Raw genomic sequence first — 15,778 nt, forward strand, 5'->3', positions numbered from 1 at the left:
GGTAGTTGTGAAGATTACATGAGACAAGAAATGTGAAAGGCTCAAACAGTGCCTGGGACATGGCAGTCAGCCCCTCAATATACTTTTTTTTCCCTTTCTTTCTCTGGGCCTGTCTCCCCATTCACAAGATGAGACTCCATATAGCTCCGGCAGTGGGATCCCACCTTATTTGGAGTGTGCAATATGGACAGGCCAGCTGTGCCCTTGGCCCAGCCCGGGATTCCTAGGAAGCAGCAGAATTGAGCCCCGCCCCAGGAGACCCCAGCAGCCCTTGAAAAGCAACCCCCTCTCCTCCTCCCTCACTGGGTTAGGCCTCCTCTCAGTTCCTGGCTTGCTGAGCATTTCCCATCATTCCCAGGGATGGCTGATGGGAAAGGCTGAGCTCACTGATCCCTGGGGAGGGCAAGGGGTGGAGAGAGAAGAGGGAGAGGCTGGCGGCAGCTTCTGTGAGAGAAGGGAAGAGGAGAGGCCAGGAGAAGAGATTTACAGGGAGAGAGGTCGGGGTTATCAGTGCTCAGGATGAGTGGGAGAGGGTGGGGCAGGGCCTCCAAGCTGGGCCTTAGCAAATGGTCAGCTCTTTCTCTGCCTCCTGGGCCTGGCCTTGGCCACGCTGCTCTGTCCCTCTGCCAGCCCCCTTCCGAGAGGCCCTGGGGCCCAGAGGAGAGTGTATGTATGTTGGGAATGGGAGGAGGGTGTCACAGACCAGCAGGGGCCAGAAGTGAAGGATTGCTGCCTGCCAGGAATACCCACTGTTCTGCATGAGAAGAGGGCCATCTCAGCCAGCACCCGTCCCCACCCCTTCCCTCTGCTCAGAAGGCACTCACCATTTGCCCTTAGGCTTATCACCTGCCTTTACTGCACCTCACTTTCTTATTTGCATGTGCATGTGATGCGGTGGAGGCAGGTAATGACACCATTATGGGATTTGAGAGAATCCAATGAGAGAGTGATTTTGAAATGTACACTCTGCTATATAAGGATGTGTGATTCCATGCGTGTGCGTTTCTTCACATTGCTGGTCTCTCTTCTGCACCCTGACAACCTGGCAAACTCTTAACCCTTCCAGTCCTAGCTCTGATGTCCCCTGCTCTCTGTAATTTCCTCAGCAGCCCCCTATCCATCTGTGAAAAAGCAAGCCTCTCCCTCCGAGTTATTGTCACCCCCTTTACAGTCCCCTCGTATGGTTCCTGTGTCGGATAGTTAGTTGCTGGTTTGTGCATCTGTCGCCTCTATCATATGTGGGCACTGCATTCACCACGGGCCCCTCTGCTTCTCAAGGTCACTGTAGTTGTGACAGGACAGAGGCAGGATGGCAAAGGCACCAGGGGAGCTGGCCTCCTGGAGTCTGGTTTGGGAAGGTCCCCACATGGCAGTCCAGCCCTTAGATTTGTGCAGACCCCCATGACTAACTCAGACTCACAGGAGTCCCAGCTCAAAGCGGGTGGCCAAGTCTTCCAGACACAAGGGCCTTCCTTCCCTTTCTGTGACGTGAATGCTTGTGCTCGCTACCTGGGGCCTCCAGCTGATACTCAGGACACCGAGGGGGCCATGTTGGTCATGAGGTTTCCTGATGCAGGTGAACCCTGAGCCAAGGGGAGAGTGCTAAGGGAGGGACTGCCCAGGCCTTAGGGAGCATATTCCATAAGCCCTCCTGCCACACTCTTAAGTGCCCCCAGGAGGTCCACGTCCCAGTGCCTTCAGCCCACTGGATAACACAGAGAGTGCCATAGGGATGTCGGGAGATGCGGCATGGTGGTCAAAGACTCCTCCAACCCCTGGCTATTCGTGTGATTACTGAAATCTTTCCCCCACTAGACTTTAGACCACATGAAGGCAGGACGCTGATGGCCTTGTTCAGCCTGGCGCTTGCGGTGCCGCTTAGTGCACTAATCCTTTCCTATGTCAATCTTGGACGATGTGCCAGGCATATGCAGACATCCACTTGTTCATTCCCCTCAACACTCTGGAGGTAGGTCGTGTTATCCCACTATCCAGGTGAGGACAGGTGAGGTGAAGAACCATTACATGCCGGGGCAGAGATTCAGACCCTGTTCCCAATTGCTCTTCCCCACGTCTGTCACCATTTGTGTGGCCTCCCTGGGTCTCGGAAAAATGAACATCTAGGTTGGGACAGGTAGAGCTGGTTCCGACGCTGTCACTCCAGACAGATTGGTGGCTATCGAAGGGGCCAGCACCATCCCTCCTGGCAGGTTTTTCACAATGCCCCGGGAAAAAGGAAGGCAACCAGTGTGAGGGGCAGGTGCAGGGTTTGGGGTGGGTGTGGGGGTGTTTATTAGCAAGTCCCAGGGTGTGGTTTGGGGAGAGGTTTTCGGGCGAGCACTCCTCCCTGCTCCCTGCCTCACAGGCAGCTGCTCTTGGCTGGCTTCACTGACCGCCTCATCTACAGGCCTGTCTGTTCTTGGAAGTAATGGAAATGCATTTCTTAAAAATGCTCTATAATTCAGCCTTGTCCTAATAACAGGCCTTTCTCTCTGCCCAGCACTCTGGACTCCTAGGAGCTCCTCATACCCATTATCTCCTCTCCGCGGCCCAGGCCCCTATGAGGTAACGAGACCCCCACTGAGAGCCTGTGAGCCGGCTAAGGCCCAGATGGACAGGGACCTGTCCAAGGCCAAGCGTCCAGTCTGTTTATTGTGGGTACCACTTACAGAGCTCTAACGATGTACCAGGGTCTCATTGAACACTCTGGACAGCTGAAATGCAAGCTGATGAAGCGACAGTCCTGCCCAACCCCAAGCCCTACCTCTTTCATGATGCATCTTCTCTGTGCCAAGCACAATCCCTGCCCTGGAGCAGCGCCCATCCTGGGGGGGTCACGCCTACCAAGGAGGTATATAAAATAGGCATGCTCAGCCTGGATGCAGTAAAGCTTCCCTCAAGGGAATAATGCCTTTTTCCGCCCTTGCATTGTCCTCCAGATTAAACATGATAAGTATATAAGGTACCTAGCCCGTGACAAATACACAATACATCTCAAATTAATTGTTCTTGTGTTTTGTTTTCTAAATTTTAATAAGACTACTCATTTAAAAGTTTCAAAAGAAGGACAACATGATTTAATGACTGATAAGCACATGTTTTAAACTGTAATGCTACTCTTTTATAGAACCTCTTACATTCTGAACTATACCACCGTATGTCCAATAGTGAATAGATTTGGTTTGGAACACACTTAGGATAAACTGTATCTTTCAAAAGTATCTAATTCTTTTAAAATTCAGAAGCATTGTTATGTTTTTACTTCTTGATTTATCAAGTAGATGGTACATTTCTTATTTTCTGCTCTGTGACTTTGGGTAAGTTACTTAACTTCTCTGTGTCTAAATTTCCTCGTATGTAGAGTAGGGATAATAAGAGTATCTACCTTATATGGTTCTTGTGAGGATTAAATTAGTTAATACAGTGCTTAGACTAGTGCCTGGCTTGTACTAAATACTTAATAAACATCAATTATAATAATAATTATTATTATATAATAATTAGTTATTATAATTATTATTATATTATTTTTAAATACAAAAATATACCCAGATTGAGTTACCAAGCCAGTCAAGTTGCTTTTCAGTGAATGCACATTTGGCTAACATTTACTGAGTGCTGAGTGCTGTTCCTGGGCTTGTTTGGGCCTTGGTCTTGGGGCTCAGCTGGTCCCTTGCTCTGACCAGTGGTCTGGGCTTGCTCATTTCTACCTCTCGCTCACAGGCGTGGAGGCCCCTGGTGAGGCTGAGCTTATAAAACGCGTAGGCAAAGCACTTTGTGGATCGATGCTAACTAATAGCGGCTCCCTAGAGCTGGCACGTGTAGGGAAGCCGATTATGGAGGCGGCTTAGACCAGGCTCAGGGACGGCTCCCACCTGGGGAAGGCCAGGAATATCCTCAAGGTGGGACCCGGGAAGGGCCCTGCTGACCCTCGTGTCTCCTGCCACTTCAGCCAGGGGTGGGTGCTCTCAGAGTTGGGAGGTTGGGGAGGGAGGTGATTGGTGGCCACAGGGGGAAGAGGTTTGTGCAGTTAGTGTCTGAGCCAGGAGCAGAGACCCGTCCAGCCCACACATCCAGACTAGAGCTGGGTGCACAGCCTGTGCTGAATATCCTCGTGTCAGGGATCTCCCAGTTGCCCACTTCACTGTCTCTCAGGAAGCTGACGGCCAGGACAGATAGCCGCTGGCCTCTGCCCAGACACATGGCTGTCTTAAGGACCTCAAGGAAGCTTCAGCTCAGTTGAGGGCATGAATGGGAAGTTGGCATAGGACCTGTGCAAGGGAAGATGTGGGCAGGAATTGCCCCAGATCTGCCCCAGGGGGAAGCCTTTCTCTGTGTCTTAGACTGAGCAGAAGTCTATTCTGGAAACTGTTGTGGGGGCAGCAGATAGGAAGCGTGCCTTCTGGGAGCTCCTAGACTGATGGAGGAGGCATGGCCTTGTCTTCCAGGAGACAGACTCCTGTCTGATGAGGGGAGCATGGCTCCTGTTCCCTGAGACTCCCCATCTCATGGAGGGGACATAGCGCTCTTGCCCTCTGGTAGCTCCTTGTCTGAGGAAGGAGGCATGACTTTGTTCTTCAGAAGCCTCCTATCTGATGGACGACTCATGGCCGCCTCCCTCAGAGAAATCCTTATCTGATAGAGGAGATCTGACCTCTCCCCTCAGGAAGGCCCTCTATCTGCTGGGGGAGGTTCATTTTGTCAAAACCACTGAGAAGCCCTATTTGATGGCCTCTTCCTTTGCCCTCCTCCTCCCTGCCTCCCACCTCCCCACCTGATTCATGGGGAGCCCAGATCTACAGGCAGTAGCCACAGAGAGCTGGGCAGAAGGATGGGCTTGGCTGCTGTGGGGCAAGGAGAAAGGGAAGGAGGGGGACTGTAGAGGGGTCCCCATAGCAAGTAATGGTGACATGGAAGGCTTCACAGTGGAGGTGTCTTTATGGGACAGTCTGAGGGACAAGAGGCTCCTGGCTGTGACGAGTATCCACTGGCTGCTCCAGGCTGAGAAGGGAAACTGGAGAGCTCACCTCAGGGAGCCCCTGTCTCCATGCAGGCCAGATTGCTGGAGAGCAAAGGGCCCTGGAGACCCTCACCCTCAGCCAGTCCATGTGCAGGCTGAGTGCTGCCAGCCCAGAGACATCCGCCCTCCAAGGCCTGCGAAGCCCAGAGCAGGAGAGGAAACAGGACACGTATCTCAGGAACGCCTTTTCCTTTTCTTTGTAACCTACCCCCTCATTTGGGGCTGGAGAGAGCTGATTCTGCAGGGCCTGCCCTGGCCTGACTCAGCTGCCTGCAGACCCCGGCTCTGGGTCTTCCAGGGTCTTCCTCGGATGCTGCTCCTGGGCTGGTCCCTTAACTTTGCCGAGACTCATCTATAAAATGGGGTAAGACTTCCTATCTGCCTCCTAAGGAAGTTTTTCTCCCCTCTTTGTAGGATTCACATCATTGAGATGTGCATTCAGCGCTTCCTGTGTGCTGACCTCTGGGGTGGGCAGAGCAGAGAGCTGAGGTGAGAAACAGGAAGGGAGCTTAGGTGTGGGCAGACAGGAAGTCTGTTTGGGACTTGACTGAGAAGTCAGGGGACGTCCAAATAGAGATGTCCCAAGGCTGCTGTGTAGGGGGTCGGAGAGGGATTGTTTGGAGATGGAGATGTGCATGTACCAGCATCTGGTGGCAGCTAAAGTAGCCAGGTGGGTGGAGTCACCCAGGGAACTGCTTGTCATGGGCCCTGGGAAGGGGTGGAGGCCAGACCCTTGGAGACGACAGCCAGTCGGCTCAGCTCCGGAGCCTGTGGAGAGCTGGGCACAGAGCAGGGTAGGGGACCACTCTCCTAGGGCTCTGGAGTGAGCATTGAGATGGGGTCACTTGGATGGTGTTCCCAGGGGGGTGTTGAGACCTTCGCCTCAGCAGGCTGGGTGGAGGGAGTGTGGGCCACAGATGAGGGCGTAGTAAAGGTAAGGATGCTCAGACGCTCAAGAAGTGGTCAGTCAGACTGGTGTTTTTTTATATTCTCCTCATTTGAGTTAGTCTTCTGCTGGCTTGTGGGCTACTGTGGCAGTGCATGTGTATTTATGTGGTATGTGTGTGGGGTTGTATGTGAGATGTGTGTGGGGAGTATGATGCAGGTGTGTAGTGTGCTTCGTATTTATGTGTGTGTGCGTGTGTGCGTGTGTGGTGTAGAAATGTCTATGTATGGTGTACATGTGGTGTGAGGTGTGAAGTATATATGGTATGTGTGTGGTGTAGGTATATGTAGCAAGTGTATACAATGTGTTTGTGGTGTGGTATGTGTGGTATGTGGTATGTTGTGTGCATGTGTGGTGGACGTGGTGTCTGTAAGTATGTATGTAGGGTGTGTGATATTTATGCAGCCTGTAGTGTGTGTGTGTGTGTGTGTGTGTGTGTGTGGTGTGTAGAGTTTGTGCATGTGGCCATGTTCAGATCCCTGTTCCAAGCGGCATAGAGCAGGCTGGTGCTGAGCTGTCTGCCTGGCCTGGGACTTAGAAGCATCTACCAGCCTTGTGAATTTCTCTTCTCTACTGAGGGTTACACCCAGGGGTACACTGGTAGCAATCGGCTGTCCAGAAAAAAAGGGGGTTGGGGGTTGTGGTGTTTGCCAGGTTCTGTGGTATAAATTCTGCCACCACAGATTTCACACTGCTAATATGATGTCCTTGAACGTGGAGTTGGGAAGAGGCGCACAGGAGGACACCACCAGATAGCATGCCCACCATATAGATTAGTAGACATAAATCACCTCAAGCGCATCATAGTAAAATTTACTAAAATAATTAGTAAGTGATAGGTTTTGAGTATGCATTCCCTTGTTTTTAATATAATTGATTTAATTATAAGTTTAGATCAGGATTTTTCATCATCAGCACTGTTAACGTTTGGACTGGGGATTCTTTGTTGGGGGTGGGGAGGCGCCTGACCTGTGCACTGTGCAGGCAGCATTCCTGGCCTCTACCTGCTAGATGCCAGTGGCCCCCCACCCCACCCCTAAATTGTGACAACCCAAAATGTCTCCATGCATTGCCAAATGTCCCCTGGGGGGCAAATTCTACCCCCAGTGTAGAGCCACTGGCAAGGGCTGTGGGTAACAACTAGCTCGCGAAATTTCTAAGAATGTGACAGTTGGCTCTTACCAGCCTGTGTGAGCCAGCTCCAGCTAAGGCACCATATGTGGCTAAATATAAGGCATGGATTCCTCCCCAACTAAAAAAAAATTCTTTCTCAGGAAAGAGCGCTCACCTTAGGCTGTAGCTTTCCGTTCCTTACAGACCCCTGACCACAGAGGGCCCTCAGGCCCTGACTGGCCCCCATAGTGGTTGATGAGCTGCGAGTCGGAGATGCTCATCCATGCTGACCTTTTCTGACATTTTATGAAACGTGATATTAGGGAAAAAGTAATGCTTCTGAATTTAACATCTCATTTTCACATGTTATTCTATATTCTTAGAAGCTTGTGTGTTCAAATTGGCAAGCAAAACAAATAAAACTTCGAATAAAATCTTCCCACTGGGAAAAGCAGACTGCCCTGTGTCTGGGACTGCCCTGTACCTGACGGGCTCCTGCTGAGGCCCCACAGGCCCACCTGTGTCTCATCCTGGTGGCCAGGCCGCCTGCCTCTGATTTGCTGCTTGGCCCAGGTCCTAGTTTTCCCCAGTTTTGAGCTCAGAGTTTGGCTCTTGTTTATTCATTTATTTGTTGATTCAAAATATTCATTGAGCACCGACTATGTAGCAAGGAAAGTGAATGACTGAAGGAAGAGGGTTCCTGCTCTCTGGAGTTCGTCAGGGTTTCAGTTCCAAGGCAGGCTGCCAAGGAGCGGAGCTGTAGAGACACAAGGTGGATGCCGAGGGGATGTGGGGAGGATGGAGGGGAGGGAGGGGGAGGTGTACATGTGTCAGGTGGCCCTTCTGTGCCTGGAGCTGAGCTGGGCACATTCTCCATCATATTCCACCCTCATGCTCTGACTTGAAAGAGGGCGTGTTCATTTGTGGAGCATTTGTCTCCCTGCTCCAGAGAGTAGGTGCCCTGGCAATGGGGCGCAAGGGCTGTATCTCCTGCAGGTAAGAACAGTGCCAGTGCCAGAGATTGGAAAAATAAAAGGAAGATAAGCAAGGAGGGAAGTAGGAAAGATGGGTGGAAAGAGGAAAGAAGGGGAGCAGAGAGCGGGGAGGATCAAGAAACGCGCCCCACTCCCTTCCGAGATAAGAAGAGTCAGGGCGAGTGTACTTTAAGCTGAAGCGGTCAGGGAAGGCTTCTGGGATGAGGTGACATTGGGAAGGAAGGATGGGAAGGATTGCAGTGGGGAGAACTGACAGAAAGGCTAGTACAGAAAGAGGGAATAACAGCTTGTCCCTGGAGATTTCTGGAATTTGAGGGACTAAAGTGGAATTTAGTTTAGTCCTAATCTGTTGTTTTTCATCTGAGACTGGGAGGAAGACAGATAACTCAAAAAACTTCCCTGTCTCCAGCAGGGGCAACATAACCACCTCCTCCCACCCCCAAGGCCTTTTTACCTGAGGAACATTTGGGAAGAACTCTCCCCTGGGCACTGGAGGGGAGGGCAGAGTGTCGGCCAGGGGAGTGATAAATAATAATAGTAATAATTATAGTACCATTGATGCCGGCTGCCCTTTAACAATTCCATACTGGATACCAAGTCTTTATATATATCTTCAACCTATGGGGTTGATATCATTCCCATTTTCCAGACCAGGGAAAGTATGCCTCAGAGTGGATGCTAAACTCTCTCGAGGTCACACAGGAGTCAGGCAGGGTCTGCTTACTTCAGCATCCATACTGTTTCCTCTGCCAACAGCCTTCCCTTCCTGCCATCTCGACCCTAGAGAAGGTTGGAGAGTGTTCACGTGCGGTCAGTGTACTCTTTGGGGCCCAGCTGCCAGCCTGCTCAGTGAAATTTTTATTAGCCTTTGACTTTTAGATCTCCTGTTTTTTGGATGCCAGAAAATGGACCAAACTTTAAGAAACCCTCTCCTCTGTCATGGCCACTTGGTAGCTCCCCTCCTTCCTCACTCTGCACCCCCTGAAAACCTCCACAAATATGGATCATGGCCAGTCAAGTGAACCCGTGAATATAGAGGAGGCTGGAGGAACTGCTGTCTGCTAGAAGCCTGTGGGAAGTCCAGAGGCCGGGAGCTTGACTTAGCCACCCCCCCCCCCATCCACCACCCCTTGCCCCTCAGACCTGCCAGACACCACCAGGTGCCCTGAGAGCCTGCAGAGGTCATGCAGAGGTCAAGGGAGCCTGCGAGATTTTGAGCCGGAATGTGACAGGAGCCCCAGAAGCCTGGGGTTCTCCTTCTTGTGTGTGGCTCTGGGCACACCAACAAGTCTCTGAGCCTAAGTTTCTTGGCCGGAGCTCAAAACTCTTCCCTCCCTTGGGCTTTACTTTTTCTATTTGGGAAATGAAGCTGGCTGCCCTGCGATCCTTCAGGCTCCACAGATCTGTGAAATGGGGGTGACATATCCTGACTTTCTGCTTCCTTCCCCCTCCTGGGCTGTCCTGAGAAGCAGGTGCATTAATGGTGGGTAAACAGGCAGGCAATGTTCTGACACAGGGAGGGCTGTTCAATTCTGGCAGAGCAGACAAGCCTGTACACAAATAACTCTGCTACCAGGGAGAGTGTGATAAGGGCCCTAGAAACCTGTTTGCTGCCACAGCCACCTGCTCCTCACGCCTCCCGGCTCCCTGATGGTTGTTCTCACACCCAGGAAAGTGGGTCAGAATGTAGGGCGGCTGTACCTCAGAGTAAATGCCCCCTTGCATGGTCCCCACCGTACCCAACTGAGCCATGATGGATGTCAGGGGTGGGGGATAGTTACGGGGTCTGGGACATCTCTGTGTCCAAAACACAGTCCTGGCCAATCATTCTCCCTTCCTCCAAATGCTCAGGGCTCTCCATAGCCTTCTATATGGTCCAAGTTCCTTAGCTTGGTATTCAAGACCCTTTATACCTAGTCCAGAACCTGGCTCCATGACTATCTGGGCAGCGAGTGGACCCTTCTCTGGCCTAGCCTCCTCCTTGGTGCCCCTCCCAGGCACTCAGGACACATTTTAGCCATTCCAGTGTGCCCACTATTTCCCAAGCACCTCGGGCCTCTGCTGGCAGGCCTGTCACCTCTTTACCTCTGAGCATTCTTCTCCCTCTTTGCTTCCACCTCCCTTGAAGCTCTTGACTTCCCAGATAGTACCACACAATCCCACCTATAAGGTAGAATTATGAGCAGTTAAAAGTGTGATCTCTGGAGCCAGACTGCCTGGGCTCTAAAATTGAGCTCTGTCTCTCACTAACTGTGTGACCTTGGGCAAATTACTTAGAGTCTCTTTGCCTCAGTTTTCTCATCTGCGAAATGGGGATGATAGTAGTACCTCCTCACAAGGATGTTGGAGGAACAAATGAGTTAAGATTTACGACATACATAGAACAGTACCTGGCGCCTAGTTTCTCTTCTTGATGAGTTTTCTGATGTTGACTGAAGACTGAGTAATATTTGAAGGTCCTTCCACATTCACTGTATTCATAGGATTTTTCTCCAACATGAATTTTCTGATGCTTCACAAAGGAATGCTCTCAAGTCAGTGGTAGTGAATCTGCTTTTACGGATAGTAAGATGAATGTTGTCTACATGATTTCCCCTAGGTGGCTCGTTCATGGGGTTGCTCTTTTCTGATACTGGCTTTATGATGGGGTAAGTTATGTAGGATCGCTGAGTCTTAGGTTTCTTCTCTGAAAAAAAAGGGAATATTTGATGCAATAATATATCTTAACCATGCACGAAGTGCACCTTGCTTATAGGGAGAACTTAATGTGTGGAGGATGTCATACCTGGCGGGTTTCTCTAACTTGGCCATACCATGGTCTTTTGTCAGCAGAAAAAGGAATTCTTCATTTTAGTGCCCCCAGAGCCAGGCACTGGTAGGGGCTGTGTGAATGTGGGCCAGTTAATGATAAGTGGAGAGCCATTAGTTAAAACTGAGCAGAGGCCCGTTTGGGGTGTATCAGTTGTATTCCTGACTCAGCCTGACGGCAACTGGGAGCCTGCCCCTAGGAAGCATTTTCTAAGCCTAATACCCATTGATTCTGACAGCCAAAGAGAAGTATAGGCGGGAGAGATCCCTGGAGTCCTAGTGAAAAGGACTCACCTAGAGAAAAGAATCATCACCAGCCATCATCTTTTTAAACTTCATCTATTCTCACTCTAGACTCATTCTCTCTTAGAGCATTCATCCAGAAACATTCAACCTGTATTTATTTACTGAACACATACTGTGCTCCAGGCACTATGCTATGCCCCAGGGATCCAGTGTCGATAACACAAATAAGATTTCTATTCTCGTTGAAGTTATAGAAGTGAAGCAGAGGGTGAGTAAACAGAGCGTTATAAAGTGTGGGAAATGCTGTGAAGGGGGACACATTGGGTGTTGGGGGGCATCTAACCCAGACATAGGGGGAGTCAAGGAAGGCTTCCTGGAGAAGGAGATAGCTGAGCAGAAGACATAGCACAGGCGTTCTCACCGCTGACACAGCAGTCCTGGGGAGGGATCTAAGGAATCATAGGGGAGTGGACTCTGGTTGGAAATTGCAGAAGCAGAGACTCTGACATCGAAGGATTCTGTCCAGGCTCCATATTTCTCTACTTTACTTACAATGGTTTTTCCAGACTCTCCTTTCACCAAGACTTGAGACATATCTTGCTAGGGAAGCCCTCGCATTTTTAGAAAGTAATTTATGCTTATTGTACAAAATGGAAAACAAGGGATATAAAGAAGTGGGTGGGTAGGTGGAGGGAGTCTCGTTCAACACCTATTACTTTCCTTTCATTCATTTTTTGGGGTTTGTTTTTAGTATTCTTTAAAATTGAGATATAATTTACATACCATAATATTCACTGTTTTAGTGTAAAATTTCGTGGTTTTTAGTACATTCACAAGGTAGTATGACTATCATCACTATCTAATTTCAGAACACTTTTGTCATCCCAAACAGAAACTCCTACGTATCAGTAAACATTTCTTATTTCCCACTTTCACAGCCCCAGGCAACCACTAATCTACTTTCTGTTTCTATAGATTTGCCTATTCTGGACGTTTCCTATAAATTGAATCAAACAATATATGGTCTTTTTGTCTGGCTTCTTCTTTAACTTAACGTAATGTTATCAAGTGTCATCCATGTTGTAGCATGCGTCCATATTTTACCTCTTTCTGGAGCTGCATAATATTCCATTGTATGTGTGTACCACATTTAGAAAAATACATTCATCAATTGATGAACATTTGGGTTTTTTTGTTTGTTTGTTTGTTTTTTACCCTTCATTACCCTTTATTTGCCTGTTTATTGCCTGGGTTATTTGCCTGTTTATTAATGAATCATAATAGGGCCTTTATATATCCTGGATACTAGAACCTTATCAGATAACATGATTTGAAAACATTTTCTCCATTCTGTGGATTGTCTTTTCACTTTCTTGACAGTGACCTTTGGAGCGCAAAAGTTTTTAATTTTGATGAAATCAATTTTATCTATTTTTTCACTTTAGTTGCCTGTGCTTTTGGTGTCATATCTAAGAAATCATTGCCTAATCCAAGGTCATGTTTCCTTGTAAGAGTTTTATAGTTGTAGCTCTTATATTTAGGTCTTTGATCCATTTTGAGTAAATTTTTGTATACAGTGTAAAGTAGGGGATTTAACTTCTATTTATTTATTTATTTATTTATTTATTTATTTATTTATTTATTCTTGCCTGTGGGTATCCAGTTGTCCCAGCATCATTTGTTGAAAAGACTATTTTTTTCCCATTGACTTGTCTTGGCTCCCTTGTCAAAAATCAATTGACCATAAATGTATGGGTTTATTTCTGGACTCTCAAATCTGTTCCATTGATCTATATGTCTATCTTTATGTCAGTATTACACAGTTACTATTATGATAGCTTTGTATTAAGTTGTGAATTCAGGAGTGTGAGTCCTCCAACTTTGTTGTGTTTTTATTTTTTCAAGATTGTTTTGGCTATTCTGGGTCCTTTGCATTTCCATGTGAAGTGTAGGATCAGCCCGTCAATTTCTGCAGAAACGTCAACAGGGATTTTGGTAGAGATTGCATTGACTCTATAGGTCAATTTGAGGAGTATTGCCATCTTAACAACATTATGTCTTATTATTTTTTCTTTTGGTATGTATTGAGTATAAATTGAGCTCATGCCAATGTACTGCTTTGAATCCTGATTTATTTTGCTCAGTATTCCATCATAGGCATTTCCTTGTGTTACGAAAGATGCAAGCATACTTTCACTGCTACATAATATTCCACTGTTTGGCTGTATTACATGGGATTATAAACTCTTGGTTGTTGGGTAATCTGTCACGGAAGGTGCTTTGTTCTGGGTCCCTCCTGGTGCAGGCTTCTTCCTACAGGCACAAATAGACTCTGGGAGGACTGGTGGCTCACAGAATAGCAGCAAAATATTAGTGTCAACATTGATCCACAGGTACCCCAAACTGCAGGTGGGGAATGGGGATCACTGGAGAAGCCAACATTCTCGATCATGGAGAACTGACCTGCCAGCCTTTCTGGCAACACCACCCTGATGGAATGGAATCAGGAAACAGGATCCAACAGACGGTAGACACTGATAAAGCATGTTTATTTTAGACGTGTTAAAACATTTGCAGCATGAAATTCATTTCACATTGTAACTCAGTACACCTAACATGAAAGTTTCACTAAATAATACTTTGTATATCAGCTGAGAGAAGCTGGTCTGCTGTAGTAATGAACAACCCTCAGGTCTTAGTGGTGCAAGAGCTTTCTTTCTCTCTCATGCTATAATACTTGTCTATCACGTAGCAGGAGTGCCCTGGAATTTAGGTTGCTGGAGTCTTCCCCATCCAGATCATTGTTGGTTTCAGTGGCAGAGGAAAGAGGGTGTGGTAGGCAGACGAATGGCTCCCTAAAGATGTCTAGATCTTAATCCTTGGAACCTTTGAAGGTGTTTTATTACATGGCACAGGGGGATTACAGTTGCAGATGGAATTAAGGTTGCTAATCAGTTCACCTTAAAATAGGGAAATAGGAGGACGGATGTATTTATAAGGGTCTTTAAAAGTAGAAGAGGGAGGCAGAAGAGGTCAGAGTGAAGCAGTGTGATAAAAACTTAACCTGCTGGCTCTGAAGATGGAGGAAGAGGCCATGAAACAAGGAATGCAGGCAGCCTCTGAGAAGCTGGAAAGGTCAAGGAAACAGATTTGCCCCTAGAGCTTCTGGAAAGGAATGTAGCCCTGCTGACATCTTGATTTTAACCCAGGTACAATTTGAACTTCTGAACTACAGAACTGTAAGATAAGCTTATGTTGTTTTAAGCCACTAAGTTCAAGGTTATTTGTCATAGGCTCTATGGAAAACTAACACAAAGGGTATGGGGAACCATGCACCAGCTGATAAATGTTTCTGCCTAGAAGTGACATGTGGCACTTCTACTCATATTTCATTGGCCAGAGCAAGCCACATTGGCATGTGTAACTTCACAGCACTGGAGAAATTTGCCCAGCCTTAGAGGGGAATGGACAGTAATATCTACTATACCTTTGCTGTCTGCATCTCATGCTTACATCTTCTATTCCATTCCATTAAAACAACAACAGCAAAGGGCTGGTGGCAGTTCTTTAAGTTGATTTCATTACCAACTTAAGGATTGACCCCTGGTTTGAAAAATACTGCTTTATAGACTCCTCTCCCATGCCTCACAGACCACATGACACACCCTAGGCAGAGCTGATTGGCCCAGGTGTGGGACACCTGATCAAAGTTGACCAATAAAATTCCTCTCCTGGGAATTTGGAATTGGGCCATTTAACAGTTAACAGTGGGAAGCTGAGTGAGGCAGAGTAGAAACAGGGTCAGAGTGAGAGCCAGATGCAAACCAAAATGATGGAAGAACAGAAAAGCCCTGAGTAAGCAGAGAGAGTTGGTCCACAGAGACAATGGATCAACCGCACAGAGAGCAGTGCAGCCGGGAGAATATGCAGCCCCAGAGGGAGAGGTGGAGAGAGAGAGCAACCATCTGAGAGGGCGGATGGCTTCCCCGTTTCTGACTCCAGCCCCAGTGCATCCTGCCTGCGCGTTCTTCCCGTGAGATTTTTTTTTTTCTCCTTATACCCTCTCCTTTTCTTGAGCTACCCTCGGTGGGTTTCTGTTCCTAGTCTCCAGTGAGCCTTAATCAGCTAGAAAACCAGCAGTATTTCTCTTATGGGAACAGGTCTTGAGTCTGAGAATCAGGCTTGTGAGGCATAGATGGAACTTGGGGGTGAAACAGACCCAGCCATCCCACAATTTGGAAGATTAGCTTTGATCACAGTCTTGCGTGTTTATCCTAGCTTTTCAGAGTGGGCAGGCAGAAGCCATCTGTGTGGTGCTGCACACGTGGGGGTCCCAGTGATCTGGAAACACCTCCAGAGGGGCCTTTTTTTCTGACAGCGTTGGGGTCAGGAAGCTGGTGACGTTGCTTCAGGGAGGGCTTGGCTGTGCGATAGAGTGGAAAGGACAGCGTGGAGACGGGCAGCCACCGTTCACTGGTCTGTCTGAGCCTCAATTTCCTCATCTCTCAAGTGGGATTGTTGAACGATCAACAGTGTTCTGGGAAAAATACTTAGAGACAGGACTAGGGCATAACATACTCTCAGGTCATGGCAGCTGCTGCTGTTGTTGAGGAAGCCATCCGTGTGTCAGTTTCCTGAGGAGGTGGCCCC

General features: G+C 48.2%; 1 protein-coding gene across 7 annotated transcripts in view; it reads left to right on the top strand.

Moving 5' to 3' along the window:
- ARRB1 (arrestin beta 1) overlaps positions 1 to 15,778 on the top strand; it is a 71,506-nt gene that overhangs the window by 28,817 nt on the left and 26,911 nt on the right. Inside the window, exon 1 of one of the 7 annotated variants that reach the window (XM_019726469.2) lies at positions 5,365 to 5,384. The exons of 2 other annotated variants lie outside the window; for them this stretch is intronic. In XM_019726469.2, the coding sequence (XP_019582028.1) occupies positions 5,380 to 5,384 (5 nt within the window). In that variant the 5' untranslated portion in view covers positions 5,365 to 5,379. Of the gene's footprint in view, positions 1 to 5,364; positions 5,385 to 5,628; positions 5,691 to 13,605; positions 13,656 to 14,923; positions 15,162 to 15,778 lie in introns of those variants that run through there. 4 more of the 7 variants (XM_074335760.1, XM_019726466.2, XM_019726465.2 and 1 more) reach the window with 4 other exon arrangements.

The sequence above is a fragment of the Rhinolophus sinicus genome, linkage group LG06, assembly GCF_036562045.2.
Source record: "Rhinolophus sinicus isolate RSC01 linkage group LG06, ASM3656204v1, whole genome shotgun sequence".
Taxonomy (NCBI): Eukaryota; Metazoa; Chordata; class Mammalia; order Chiroptera; family Rhinolophidae; genus Rhinolophus; species Rhinolophus sinicus.